At 31.8% G+C, this 16,534-nt stretch overlaps 1 protein-coding gene across 1 annotated transcript; it reads right to left on the bottom strand.

Moving 5' to 3' along the window:
* Nucleotides 1–280: 280 nt before the first annotated feature.
* Nucleotides 281–14,987, bottom strand: HELRODRAFT_83112 (hypothetical protein; the record flags this gene model as incomplete). The annotated part of the gene is made up of 6 exons (XM_009023204.1): nt 281–378; nt 495–697; nt 3,044–3,284; nt 9,817–9,970; nt 10,515–10,611; nt 14,794–14,987. 6 exons carry the CDS (start codon nt 14,985–14,987, stop codon nt 281–283), a joined length of 987 nt encoding a protein of 328 aa, XP_009021452.1.
* Between the last annotated feature and the right edge of the window lie 1,547 nt (nt 14,988–16,534).

Raw genomic sequence — 16,534 nt, forward strand, 5'->3', positions numbered from 1 at the left:
TAGAAGTTGTTATTGAGTGGTAGTATCATTCCAGCTGGTGAGTGGTGTCCCTGGCTTGATGCTGCCTTCGATTTCTTAAATGAGACCTTATTACAGTGAAATCATAGACGTTTAAATGTTTTAAATAATTTGCGTCAATGGAATTTATAAATTTTTTTGTTTCGACAGTTAACTTCACTGCTGATGTTACTCATCGATCACGGTGGCACTTAAAATTTAACAGAAAAGAGAAACAAAATTAAATTACGAGTTTGAACATTAAAAGAAAATTATCATGCTTTTAAACCTGTAGTATTCTTCCTGCCAGCTGATATCCATGCACGGCAGCAATTGCGGTCAGGGCCTCGTCATAATTTGTCATTGTCACAAAACCATATCCTAAGAAATATATTTATACATATTGTATTTGAGCTTATTTTAAAAATTTCCCTACGAAGTTTGTTTTATAAATTTTTTTGAAAATTCGAAATAGCAATGGCAAGTTCCTGTTATACCTTTGCATTTTTGTGTGGCCAAGTCCCTCATGACCTTGACATTTTGAACTGCTCCAAAGGGTCCAAACAGTTGCCATAAAACATTTTCTTCTGTTTCGGGAGCAAGATTGTAAACAAACAAGCAAAAGCCCGGTCCCCCGAGACTGCTGCATGCCGCTGACAACAAATTGCTTGGTAAATTCATGGACGTACCATCACTAAACCTTTGTTAAAATGTAATCAATAGTTCAAACAGCATATGTTTAATATTTGTTAAAATATTTGTAACATAGAATTTATTTAAGGCATGTGACAGCTAATTATAATGTGTGTGTTTGGCTTTCATGGTGTTTTACAATGGTGTGAATGTTTGACAAGCATGAAACGTTAAAAAATAAGCAAAAAACATGGGGCGCGTGATATGTGATCAGGTTACATGCAAAGATATTGATACAAGCCGAAAACACGCAACACAACCCTATTATAAGGTGCACAAGTCTTTTGAATAAATGATGATTTTGGGTTCGTTGGCCTACGTACGTTCCCGGTATGAAGTGTTATTTTTGATGCAATATTAAATTTAAGTTTATAATGCGTCATAATGATTGCCAATTTTGTTCATGTTTAGAGATGAGATAATTTACATATTTTTCATGCCTTCTTTCCCTAGACAGAAATTAAATTAAACAAGATAGACTGATGCGCTTTGTAGATTTTTCAAATAAAGACTTAAATTTTGCTTCAAATGCTGTGTAAAATACAGCTTAAAACTGGTAAAGACATTGTTGAGGAATGTTTCAAATTCAAACAATACGGCTAATATGAGGTTTCTAGTTAACTTGAATGTAAGAGAGTGGCTGTAACTCGGTGCAACACGGTGATTATCGCTAACAGCAAAGAAAGTGTTCAAAAACTAATATATTTAACTAGAGCATGGTGCAAAACTTTTGAAATGAGTTTGAGGATAAACAAATGTTTTTCACTCGGTATGAGCAAATGAAACGGTGTTTATAAACAGTTTTTTCTGTTGCTGCTCATCGACGGCAAACATATATTTAAGGTTGACATTGAATGTAACTCGTACATCTTGGTAAAGTATGCAGCTACAAAAAATTTCACAAATAAAATGATATGATCAACAAACTAAAGAAAATATTAACGACTGTCAGTGAACTAAACACAACAGTACAACTTAGACTTCGAATCCTAAGATACGATTTGCTATCACAATTTGCGTTTGAGTTTTGCACTTACGATGTTTCATCGACATGGATTGGTATGAACCTAGGCACCTTGGTCGCCAATGCATCAAAAACTTGGCTGTCAGTGCATATCAGCAGTTATCTGTCAGAAAGTCTATCAATACCTATATATGTCAAGTGGTTTAAATAATAGATCGCTCAAAGTCTTTGAATCTCGAAATGAAACTACAAGACTACCTGGAATCAAAGGGCAATTTTGAACTAAAATGCTTTTAGAGCAAGTCATACAACAGTGTTACAAAAATTGGCACCTTACTTTCCGACTCAAAAAATTTAAAACCAACTCTCAAAATGCTATCGACTTGGCTACAGAATGCAAAATTAAAACATATGCTGTAACTCTGCCGAGGGACAATTTTAAATCTATTAAAGACCACATTTCGCAGCTCGGTGGCGGCATTGAAAAGATAGGTAACGCGCCACAATAAAATTAAAGTCATGCGCAGAACCAGACGTTTCAATGCTCGCTGTTATAGCTACATTAAGGGTCTGTAATGAACGAAAACGCGTCTAGCCCAAAAAGAGTTAGGCGTTCACAATAATGCACCTTTGGTCATGATGTGAGATAATGTACTTTATTTACTCTTACTGGTCGACATATCTGATGACAGATTAACTATTTTCAACCATATCATTTAATCATATTTTTAATAAACATATAATTATGCATAATATTTGTCTATGTGAGTTTCTCACCATACAATCGAATTTAGAAAAGTTGATACAATATGAAAAAGCATAATTGATGCTCTCATGGCAGTGCACACAATACCGGCACACACAGACACATTTGCGCATGTACATGTTAGAGTTTTGTCACGTTTTGCATAATGCAACGGCATATTGTGAAATTTTTCTCTTTTTTGTTCGTTCGCCACTGCGATATTTTGAGTCGTTCGAATTGAAATGATGCAACATCTCATATTCATGATGTTGTGAATGTTATTTGTGTTTAATGTTAGCAAAATCGTGGTTTTAACGGAAAAAGTAGTGTTTTTGAAGAAAAAATTGACATTATAAGCCCATTAGCAGATAAAATGGGCCTCGTGTGAGAACAGAAAAAATTTTTGAAACAAGTTTGTAAAAATTTAAAAATTCCCTTTTCCCGGTCCACAAGCTTTTTTGAAAATTTTTCCGGTCATCCATTTTTTTGGAAAATTTCCCCTCGGTTGTTAATTTTTCTAAAAAATTCCTTCCCTCAGTCGTCAAATAATTTTAAAAATTTTGACCCCCCCCATCAGAGTGGTCTAGATCGGTCACTGATTGTAATCGTATTTAACGTATTTCTTTTCAGCAGTCATCACGAACCTTAATCTTCCTGACTGCGTTGCTCCATGTATAGAGTTGAAAAGTCTTCTTGATGGAGCCAAGAAAGGAGCCAAACTAGCTGGCAATGTGAGGTCTCCTTTAACAGTAGATGGTGAATTCGCAAACTTGACGGTAATAGGCTCCGATCCACCGACTGGGATGATTCCGTTTAGTTGGTTGATGGCTCTTTCTGCTTCGTGACGTCTGTCGAATCTCACGAAGCCAACTCCTTTTGATATGCCTGTTTAAAAGTTGAAAGTTTGTATGAAAATATTTTATATTAACTTGTAACTTAAATCGGGCTATGATTATATAACATACATAGGTACACGGATTTATGTACGCAGTTGTGGTTTTCAGAATGTTAATTTTTTTTTCAGTAGAAAGAGTAAAATATTATATAGATAGTTAAACATAGATTGGGCATCTATATTTTCTATTTGTTGCTTAGGGCAAGCAGAAACAAGTATCAATCCAAGCAACGAAAATTTCAATAGCAGGTAAATGCACATTTAATCATGAAAATAACGAAACATGTTAGCCCAACAGAACAAGATTTCAACGGTGGCCTAACTTATGTTTTGCATTATTTAAGAGTTATTATTCACATTTGAGTAATTGTTTTAATTTTTGTTATTGTTATTATTATTATTCTCTCTTAGATATATTTCAGTGGTTACTACAACAAACACACGGTGTATAAATGCACATGAATCAACGCATCACACACTTTTGCATACGTGCTTGGGTTTTCTTTAAATTCGAAACCGGGCACTGCATAGGCTATGCCAGGCACCTTAACCATAAAACCGCCGCGCCGCCCAACATTAAACATTTGTTAAACATTTGCTTACGTTTTACAATTTTAGTTATCTATGTCTATTATAATTATTAGTTATTTTGGTGATAAGTTTAGATGAATTTATTGGCTACAAGAAATTATTGGAGTAGATCTGAATAATCATAATTTATTGTGAAACTTTTAGTTAAATTTTTCATGTTTAATTTGATGTGATAGATTTACATTAATAACTGAAAGATCGTTTGGTTTGTTGGAATGTTAATGTTTTGAAACCTTGAAAATGTTTTTGAGAAAAAAAATTGAGAACCTATAAATTGTTTATCTAAAAATATAATTTGCGTCGGTTTTCTTTACCTTTACACTACATCAACTCATGGTAAACTTAATAAATTTAGTGAAGTTCAGTGGCGGGTCTACAAAACTTTGACGGGGAACCAAAATTTTGAAAATTTTCAAATTTTTACAGGAGGCCAAAATTTTCACGAGGGGGTTTAAGATTTGTGGTTGTGTGGCTGACGACCTTTATTTTTCCTTATCACGTCCAATTTTTTGTCGATTTTCTTTTCTGCTTAAAACTGTCTTTTTTCGGATTTTTATTAAAAAACTTCTCACAAAGGGGGGAGGCCCTAGATCTGCTACTGGTAGAGTTTTGTTATGATAAAAAATATTCAACTGTAACTTGCAATCAAAACTGATTTGAACGCTAAGGTTGCCAAGAACAAATTAATGAACTGCATACATAAACTACGCTTGCTTATAAACTAAAGTATCTACATAAAACCGAGTTAGAGCTTCAACAAATATTTGTTGTTTAAGACTGTCGACGCTTGCTTATGGCATATGCAGCACATGTAACTTGTGAAAGTTTTCTGGTAGTGGCGTTTCAAACGAATAGACCTATTTGTTTACGAAGATTTTTTTCCAACATATTGGGTACTCTGAAAAAGAAAAAAGTTTGTTGCATCGATGTTTGAAACTTTCAAAAAGGGAAAAATAAAAAATTGTTATTTAGTGATAACAAATTACGCTTGAATTTAAAGTTGCTTCTCTTCATCTGACCAATCACAAAATGTATCCTCACTCAACAATTTTCCACTCATAAAGCAGTTAAACATAAAACTTAATACCGGACTTCCTTCCTGTGAGTGCAGCTGTTGACAGATTTTTTATTGGGAGCCAAATTTTTCACCACTTAGTACAAATATATCGAGTGAAAATTTGAAATGCTTTTTCTTTGTTTCTTCTGGGTTTTATGATATGACATTTTAAAATAAATGGAATTGATGTAATTTTCATTCATTTTTCTAAAGGCAATTTTTAATTTTTATGAATGTTGTCAAAAAGTATCAATTAAAGTATCGAAATGCCGATACCAAGAGCGATTGTGTAGCCGATACTTTTCGGATGTTTCATTAAAACTGCCTGATGCCACAGTGGTTCAAAGAATTTTTAAAAGTGTATTAAAACGTTGCCAAAGTTTAGGTGGATCAACTATTTCTTGATGAAACTGGGGTTTAAAAGATAAGTGTTTAAGCTTTGTTTTTTCTTTCGCGCGCCTACATAGGGGATGAGGAAATTACCTCCACTTTAAGTTAGGAGGAATTTTATTATAAAAGAATCAAGAACTCTTTTAAAATGTTGTCATTAATTTACGACGCGCTCATTCTTGAACATTTAAAATAATTTCCATTTCATTCCATCGCAATCACTAGTTTTGTGAGCGGAGTCAAGCTTGTATGTCTCGTGTTTGTTTTAATACACGATCGAGCCATCATAACTTTTTCTAAATTTTATTTTAATGAAAAGATACTCATAATCATTAACAAGTCTGTCAGAACTAGCAGAATCATGACGTTTATTGTTATATGTCGGCATGTAGCTCAATCGGTAGATGTGCTATGTCTCGTGCTGTCACGCAATGGCCTGGTTCGAACACTGTCTTTTTGAAACTCAAAGATCATGCGTGTATGATGCGGTGCTTGTGCGTGCGTACATATATAACTTGTATGTACGTTGTGTGGTGTAGAGAGTTCAGTTTTTGTGACACGAACAGCTTTCATAAGGACTCGAATGGGCGCTATATAAACTTTTCATATTATATTGAATGTTGCCGGAGAATGAGGATTATTCGCATTATAATTGGTTTAGAAACTTTAATGCACAACTTAATCCCTTAACAAAACATTAAAACTGCCTATCAAGAGGTGGAAATTTGTCTGCCAGTGTTCGGCCAGGTGGAAATATTTTCTGAGGAATCGTGTAATGAAATCAACAATTTGGCGTGAGCAAATGCCCTCGTTAATCGTTAGAACAATTGTGATTAAATGAAACCGCTGAATGTTTTGCATCAATTATCTGGTTACAATGAATTGATTATGCTTCACAAAATTGTTGCGTTTTTTGTGCTATCCTGTTTATTTCGGATCAAAATTATAAAAACAACCTAAGATGTACCAATCTAAATGATTAAAGAATCATAGATTAATTTTTGCACATATGCGTAACTAATGGTTATTGTTTGCAATTTTTGACGTGATCAATATTATTTTTGATAGTAGAATATATCAATGAGTGTTTTAAAGAGATGCCACTATTGATAAAATCTAATCAGATTTTCGATATTTTAACTCTCTCAGCACTTCTAGTAAAAAACTTCGGCTTCATAAAAAGCTTCAACTCCAATCGTAAAGAAATATATGCACTTTCTAATTTAGTAAGTTTAATTTGTGAACTTTATTTAGTCGGTTTTGCAAATGTGCACGTTGAAACCAATTAATTGTTAATGCTAAAATTTTGAGTTATGATATAGTATATGTATGTATTTGTCCATAAATATATATTATATAATATTTACCAATTCATAATTTGTAGCTTTATTACATATTTATTTAATTTTAGTGAACATGCCGCCACAAAATATTCCTGTGAGGCTGTCTGCCCTAACGATTTTCTGTCTGCATGTGCGCTCCTCATTGGCTGTTCTGCTTGCAAAAATAATATTATGTTGTTGTAATTACGTTAGAACTTGTTTCATCAAAAATATATTCGTTTAAAACGAGAAATATAGAACTACTAAAAGCGATTTTCAAACGGCTTAACTTTACTGACAGTTTGTCAGGTTCTGGCGAGTTTCAAGCCCGCAAACCCTTCATTGGATTCATGAGCAACCTTCATGTGAGTACATGAAGGTTGCCCAATATCGTTTACGACAAAGTTATTTCAAGTGAAAGTTAAGCACTTTTACAGAAAAATAACGTATTGATTTTAAAAAATGAGCATTTAATTTGAAAATTATTTAGACTTGAAAACGACTAGAGAATCACATGCTAAGTTCGTAATTCGGATCTATCTGCATAAGCTGGTCATGTCGTTTATAATTTCAGCACTGATGTGCAAGCGTTCAAATGGCTTGAACACGGCTTACTTATTGGGAAAGCTTTATTTATTCCAAACTATTACGCACATGGTAACTGAGCTTTATTTTGCATTCCTCTTAGTAAACACGTGACTTTGTAATAGACTCGCAGTTACCTATCTCTACAAAAATATACCTTAATTTTGACAAAAATTATCCAGCAATTTTTCTTATAGATTTATAAATAATTAATTGATTGATTAATTAATACAATTAGGCACACACTCCCAAACACAAACACACTCACTAACACACACACAAACACACACACAAACATTATACACACTCACTAACACACACACACACACATACACACACACACACACATACACACACACACACACAAACAAACAACAAACAAAAATAAATTAAAAATAAGGAGGAAATGAAATTTAAATTTAATTTCTCTAATTTAACAATGGAGCAGACACTTGCAAATTGAAGTGCTGCGGTGAATAGGAAAGATGTTTGTGTTGATGAAAAAGTACAGCGGAAGCTTACGCGTTATTGACAACATTAAACATTTAGAAATTCGCATGTTACGCAAAATAATATCGTTAATAAGACACGGCCGCGTCTATTAACGAAGCCCTGTAACATAGACACCTTTTTTTACATTTTTCTACGGTTAGGCAATTTATTTAATAATTTAAGCTACCAAATAATTATACTAATAACTTTTGTTTGAAATTAATTTAAATTTCACGCACCAATCCTTCATTTCATAGCCTTCATGTATAAAATGATAAAATGCCGAGAAATTTGTAATTTATCAATTAATAAGTTGTTTTATTTTTAGATTATTCTTTTTACTCAAAATTTTTCTAAATTGAATAATTTTTACTGAATTAATTATTTATAAAAAAAACGCCAATAGGACACAATGATATAATGGTAATATTAAAATTGCCTTGATGCGTTTTGAAAAACTTTCAATTTTTCAAACAAAACGGTGAAATTGAAAAATCTTAGTGACCAAAAGCGGACACAAAATGTGTAATAAAATTGTAACATTTATTAAATTTTTCAAATATTTTTCATACAAAATAAACTCGTCGTTTTATAATCATTTTGATTTGTTTAAAAATTTGGACGTGTCAATAGGACTTTTTCGTATGTGGAAACCCTAAGTTTGAAAACTATTAAATTTATAAATTGAATAAGAATTTATGCAAATGCACTTTTTGTTTCCACTTCACCATCCGCGATGATGGCAATTCTCACGCATCTGCGTTATTCGCATTCAACTACCATGCTAACGAATCAGTTAACAGTGAGTGGAAATTTCAACGGTTAGCATTTATTTTATTAGTTTTTATCTTCAATTTGAAGTAGATTATGATTTGTTAATGATATTCCAATTAATGAGTATTCACATGTGAGGTTTTCTTGGCGCGAATGTTGGTAGAATGTTGTATCAATCGGTCAGGCGTGGATGTTGGTATGATTTTGTACGAATGCAGGTGAATTGGTTGTGTGTATGTTTGAGACTGATTATTTTTCCATTAGTTCTGTTTGGTTGTGTTTATGAACTCGGTTTTTTTTTATATAAGTGTGTATAAAAATAGAAAAGGACATTTTAGTTCCTAGTTGTATTCTTAGTTCTTGATTGGTTTTTCTAGTTGATTCTCAGTATTCATTCATCCTTTTTGGTTCTATTTCGTTCTCGTGGTTTGTGTTCCGCTGGGTTTCTTGGGGTTTATTGCTTTATTGGGTTCGTTCCAGGTACCGTTCTTTTATCGTTAGAAATCGGTTTGTAGTTATTTATTCTGCTAAGAACATTCGACATTGTTTATTATTTAGTTAGAACGTTAGGAGTTGTTTCAGTTTGAAAACATTTGAAATTAATCATTATTCTGAAGAACATTGTTAGTATTTTGTTTTTATTTAATAAATGTATTTAAATTAATTTCTGTTTGACTGACTTCATGACAAATATGTATGAAGAGTTGTCGATGGCTAGCAAGGCCGGAATAACCGACTGGCAAGCAGGGTGCGATAGTTCTTCCGCCTGGCTCGTGTGACGGTCAGAAGCGAGACTGTCTAGGCTGGCGGCGACAGTTGTTAGTGTTCAAAGAGGGAACAGTTTCCGCAGCGCATCAAAAGTTCATGCGCATAATACAACAAGTAACTAATAATAAAATTTCGGTCATATCTTTAAAAATTAGGTTCTTTTATTAAAAAAAGATGAGATAAGCTGAAAAATAAGAGTCTTTATCTAAAGGCTATCGTTATGGAATTGTTTCACTTTTGTCATCTTGAAGGTGTGTTGCCTCGTCCTAATATAACCTGATATTTATAAACATGATCGATCATTGCAGAGAGTTTTATTGCAATAAGAAAATTTTTCAAACCTATATGAAAAATATAAAAAATAAAAGTGGACACATTTTTTAGTTTACATTAAAAAATTAACTTTTCTGGCTAACAAACCTAAAAGTTGCTCAATATTTTGCAACGCAAACAGCCTACAAAAAATTTATACTAAACGATACGATTAAAATGTTTTAAATTCAATAAAGTTATTTACAGAAAAGAAATAAACAAATGAATAACCTGTACTATTATCATAAATGATCCTGGCGCTGATGATGCTTCCACAAGATGAAAATAGACACTCTAGTTCTTGTTGAGTCATATTCTTCGGAAAACCGCATACGTACAAATTTGCTCCCTTAATGCTTTCGCTGCTTGGACGGGCATACGACACCTAGAAGTATACAAAATATTAATTAAATTTTAAAAATGCTTGATTTTTTTCATAAATAACTAATACCAAATTATAGGTTAATAAATGGAGGCAGAAATGCCACACACGGTAATGCCGTTACTTTTCAGCGCCGATAGCGGCAGGGTAAATACTTAATTGAGCAGTAACAATATTGGTAGCAGTGATGATTTTGAAGAAAAAATTAAATCACTGCTCTTTATTTTTTGGCTGAAATCGATTATTTACTATTTCATCAAATAAAATTTAGTTTCCACAGTTGCTACAGCCTCAATGATGTTCTACGTTACTATGCAGCTTGAACGGTTTTGGTTTCAAAACCTATGAAATCGATACTTAGCACATGACGTTCAACTAAATAAATGAAAGGGAAGGGTTTCCTTTATATATTTTCAATACAACCAACCATAGTTTAGTCCAACTCTTGGTTTGAAAATTAGGAAGCATTTAAAAACATTCATTGTATATGCAATAATATAAAATAATTAACTTACATGTTAATTCGCATTTTTCTAAAAAAACGCACCTTAATAGTTTTGTTTTGCAGTCTCAGTCCGTTGAGAGTGTCCATGGCTTTTCTTGCATGCTCAGTCAATTTGTAATTAACAAACCCATAACCAAGACTTTGTCCTGAATCAAAGTATGTAGACATCCAAACTATAAAAAATAAAAAACACATTCACACACAACACACGCCGTGATCTTTATAAATAATTGTATTTATGATAGTCTAAACCCTATATATATATATATATATATATATATATATATATATATATATATATATGTATATATATATAGACTCGAACAACCATAAACACGTGATTCAAGTGTTTACATAAATTTTAAACATCCCATCATCTGACCCCAACATGAACGCATCCAGCGTGACGTGATAAAACTCGATCAGACCACTCATTGCTCCTCCAAGACAGAATACCCAAGTCAGACATATCAAAATTGTTAGGCTCAAAAAACCATTCTATTACAACATGCTTATATTCGTCAGTAAATTTTTTATTAATTTTTCTATTTAATTCATCGATATTTTTGTTATTTCATTTTTAATTTCGATACTTTTATTTTTTACTTAAATTTTGTAATTTTTCCTTTGCAAAATATTTTTTTTTCATTGAGATTTACGGTTTGTTTTGCTTGAGTTTTTATTAGTTTGTGCGTATACGTTCATGATTTGGTGTCTGTGGAAACCAACAAGACATATCATGGACTCATTAAGGCATTACACACAAGATTAGTAACGTTGCATTGATTGATATAAAATGGTTTGTGTTGATTGGTTGGCCGTTTATGACGTCATAAAAAGAGACGCCTTCAACGGCGTGTGACAGACAGATGTCAATGCATGATCAGGTGTATCGACATAAAAGTGTTGTGCCTGGCAGGAAGGACGCGATAACACGCTCTACATGTCTCCTCCAGCCGTTTGCTCCTACGGAAATAATTCATTTTCTACCAGTTTGCCAAGGAAAATTTTGTTTTTGAATTATTTTAAACATTTTTTTGCAATAACTTTGTAGACATACTGATTGTTCAATTTGTAAACACTCGCACCCAAACACCGACTGGTGTTCATTCATATCATTCAGTTGAAAATTGTGCTTGTTTCAATTAATCCATCAGATTAATTTGTACGGTCTATTTCTGAAATGTGCAAAATATTATCTGCGACATCCGACATATAAATTATTAAAATTTATAAAAACAAACATCTAATTTCGGTATTCAACGTTTTTGACCTCTATGTTATCCTAAATTAATTTTTTATTCTCTCTCTCTCTCTCTCTCACATACACACACACACCACACACACACACCACATACGCAAACACACACACTTATATATATATATATATGCTGTAATTTATGAAATATACCAAATTTCTAGCGTTGTTAGCTATTAACTTACGGGAATGATGAAGCATTTGTTGCAACATGTACTAGGTTATACAAATTCTCTATATAAACTGCAAGAAGTGCTGCAGATGATTGAGAATGAATTGGAAAAGTGTATTGTATATTATTCTAACGTTAATAAAATAAATAATGACGACAAGAATTTGGTTCGAAATATTGAGAAATGTAATGAAAACCTATCTAACGCCAGAAATTCTGTAGATTTCATAAATTACTGGTTATATATATATACATATATATTGAATGTTTTAATTTATATATATTTTTTATATTTTATATATATATATATATATATATATGTAATGAAGGATTTCCACTTCATTATGAATTGAGTTATGGTGTACAACGTTATTGTGTAAATGGTGAAACGTGTGACAGATTAAATTTAAGTTTTTGTTTGAGTTGAATTATTTGGATATTTTGAATATTTTTTCTAGCTCTTAGTTAATATTGGTTATTATATAATAGCTTTAATTGTTGTTTCTCTTCTTCAGGTACGACATTTACTTAATTAAGGCTAAATTGATTTAATTAATTTATTATTTTTTATTAATAAAATCGTTTCTCTTTTTCAGAGCAACACAATTTAGTTGTTATATGCCGAACTCTATTATAAAACAACAATTAAAGCTATATTATTAAAGCTATAAACAACAATTAAAACTCAAACAGAAACTTAAATTTAATCTGTCAAACGGTTCACAATTTACACAATAACGTTGTACACCATAACTCAATTCATAATGAAGTGGAAATCCTTCATTACATATATATATATATATATATATATATATATATATATATATATTTATTTATATAATGTAACTGTTTAGTTTTGTATACCGAATGTTTGTTCACTAGTCTGCCTGATGATGGCTTGGATATGTTATTATTACTAACAGAATGGATCACCCAAAAATATCTGTCACCAAACGCGGGGAATTTATTTTATTGAAAACACTCGACCGCATGATCCCAATCACAATGGCATTGTAGTTTATTTCAGGTTTTGTTTCTAATATTGCAAAATACCATTACCTATATTAAAAACCTTTAAAATGATCTGCTTTCAATTAATAGTTTGAAAGGCGTCCACAATCTTTTAAGGAATTTACAAACTCGGTCACTAAGTTGTTAGTAAACACTCACTCAACTAAACTCGTTGTTGATCAACTAATTCAACATCTTTTTAAGTTGCATATTTTTCAAATGTTCCGGTTATACCTATTCTTTTTCAATATAAATTAAAACCTAATATGTTTTTCTTCACGTTCGCATTGTGTTTGAATGACGATGTTAAAAAAGTTGTTCTCAGCTCTTCAACAAAATCATTTCCACAGGATCTTATTCCAACTCGTTTTTACAAATTGAATATTGGCTTGTTTTTTCTTTTTTGACATTTCTCTTTTATTTTTGTTTGAGTGCCGGTTATTGTCCAAAACCTTTAAAACATGGTGTTAAAACTTCTGTATAAATATCCATATCTTGACATAAAAGACATAACTAATTAACGTTCTATTCTGGGATTGTTGCCTCATGGTTTGATTCATTTCTGGTTGGTTGAACGCAAGAAACCTCTTTTGACAATATGTTGTCTGACGTCGAGTTGGTACATACATTAACATTAGAAGTTTCCCAAGTCTCAGCCTTTGGAATTTCTGCTTACTTTTCTTGATTTTGTAGTATACGGCTGATATATTTCACATTATTGATGATCTTAAATTTAAATATCATGCTTTTGCTGACGATGTACAGATTAAAGTTCTTGTTAGTTGTAATACAACTTTTAAAACATTAGTCAATAAATTAAAAGGATGATGAGCAACATATTAAAATTAAAAAAAGGCAAGACTCAGTTATTATTGGTTGGCACCTGGCAAAAACACAAAGAATTCGTGTAAACTCCAATGAAGAGTCTGGTTGAGTTTTCAGCTTTTGTTTTTCTGTTAATAATTTGGGCATCATATTTAATCAAAATTTGTCAATGGAACAGCATAAAAAAGTGAAACAAAGAATTTCTTTTCAGTTTTGAAGGCTCAGTGACAATTTATAAGTTCACTTAACGAAGATTAATTAAATGTTTAGTTTATGCGTTTAATCCAGAATCCAGAATTATTTATAAAATTTTTATCATGGTGTTTAAATGCTTAAACGGTCTTAATCCAAGTTGTTTATCTGAAAGTGTCTATGTATAATTAATTCTGTTCAACGTCTTCAATTACGCTCAGATGATCGAGATTTTTTGATGGTGCCAAAAGCGCAAATGGTTGGTCCAACAGTCTGGAACAATTTATCACTCAGCCTTCTTTAATCGGGGTTGTCATTTCAAAAGCTTTAAACTCATCTTTTTTCTGATAAATGAAATAGTTCTACAAATTTTTAACGCATATATTGCTAAACTATAAAGAATAATTTTAAATCTTTATAATTTTCACACGCAAGCACACACATTCACGCTCATACACACACACACTCACACACACTCACACACACACTCACACACACACACAAATATACAGAATGCTACACTCAAAACGCACAAATTTATATGGTATGATTGTTACGTTAAACTAATTTTCGTCAATATATTTTTTCTTTCGTATCGTCAGTCTGCCGTATGAATATAAATGCATTTGCTTATACAATAGATTATATTTTTTGTTGATTTGTCCTATATGCGAGTCTAATTCAATACGTAATATCTTTGTGTGGTTTTGTTCAAATGGGCATATGCAAAAGCTTGTTCTGGTGATTTGCTATCATTTTTTAATTAAAAATTAATTAATCTATTTCTTTGCCACATAATCGCATTAACAAAAATCTTTTAGGCAAATTTTAAATTGATCATTCTTCAAAATTTCGAATACAACAATGATACAGACAATTTCAAAGCATTTCGTATCATGTTCAAAAATAACGTACCGGTTGCTTTATCTCTGATGAGTTTGCAATTTTCGATTTCACCAACGCTAGAGAAGAGAGACCTGATTTCATCTTGCGACATATTTTGTGGAAGATAGTTGACAATTAAGTTTGTCTTTGATTCTTCGTCCTTCGTGTTCATCATTCCATTCAGTTGCTGCTGCTGTTGGAGTTGTTGTTGCTGAAGTTGTTGCTGTTGAAGTTGCTGTTGTTGTTGTTGCATATCTAAGACCATTTGTGTTTCTACGTTGTTGTTGGTCAATACCTAGCAATCATTGAAGTTAGGTTTAAATAAATTAAAATAGATTGCCCATTAAAATGTTTCAAAAATTGTATAACATTTAATTGAAATTTATCTAAAAAAAATTTGGAAATTATCATAGGTAAAAGAGCAAATACAAAACATTTATACACTTAAACTCTATTCATACAACTTTTTCCTTTTTAAATATTTAAAATTTAATTGTGTATACTATTTATTTAGTCTACTTTAAAACTCAAAATACGACTAAATTATCATTCCCAATGATCGAATTAATTACATCAAAAATAATTTTATTACCTATTTATATATAGAATATTTTTCGCACAAAAGGGCTTCAAGTTTTTTCTTTCAACGGTTAGCAAACGAATTCACAACAACGGACCGCACACTGCATAATTTTTTGAATGGAACAATCAATAACTTTTTCCAAAAATGGCCCCACTGATGCCGAGTTCCAATAAAAATTAATTTCATTTTGACCTTACACCGACCAAACATCAGCACTGGTGTTAAGCTGGATGAATATCATCGGTCTATGAGTGGATAGGGGAACCAAAATATTTCATCCCATTTGCACCAGCCAAATCTTGCAACTCATCGTCGGTGGACTTACAATTTGGTGCTGACATCAATTAAGAGGTTTTCAGAAGCCAAATGAAACACAGATTTTTCAACAAAACGAAACACAACTAGCGTCTTTGAAGATAATTTAACATTTTTGCCGCACAAATCTACAATACAATACCTTAAAAAACCAGCAAAAACTGTCCTTCGCATGTTTGTTAATTGAAAATGAACAAAAAAGCTAGATAACCTCACCTTCACCTTGAAATGTTTTTTTTAAAACTTGATTCAGCATGTTATGATTGGCGCAATCATAATTCAAGTTTAGAAGTGCAATAATCTCATTCACCGATAACCAAGTGAAAGTGCTGCCATGGAATGTTGTTTTCACGAGCAGAATGTGCATTGAGCTTTAAATTTGATTTTGTTAAATATAGCACCACCATTTCAATCGATTTGACAATAACATTTATCTAGAGATTTATCCGTAATTGTTTTGAATGGATGTATCCAACCTAGGCTTATTCATTAACGGTCTAAAGCAAGCTTGCCAAGTAAACTTTAGAAATATATCATCCATTAGGAAGCGTTTGCTTTGCTGTTAAAAACAACAAAACAATTGTTTAAAATTGTTTTACATTTGAAGGAGATACTAAAGCAGAGTTATCACATATTTTTGTAAAAAAAACTCTTCCTCCATGCAATGTTCAAATTAATTTAATATTTCAATGAATAACTTTTCAATTTTTAGAGCTTGAGTCATTAAATTGCCGCCATAATTCTACCGACCTCATTCCTAAAAATTTAGAAAAGCTACCAAATATGTTTTTGATTTTTTGATTCATGTGTGTAACATACGG

The sequence above is a fragment of the Helobdella robusta genome (assembly GCF_000326865.2).
Source record: "Helobdella robusta unplaced genomic scaffold HELROscaffold_35, whole genome shotgun sequence".
Classification (NCBI taxonomy): Eukaryota; Metazoa; Annelida; class Clitellata; order Rhynchobdellida; family Glossiphoniidae; genus Helobdella; species Helobdella robusta.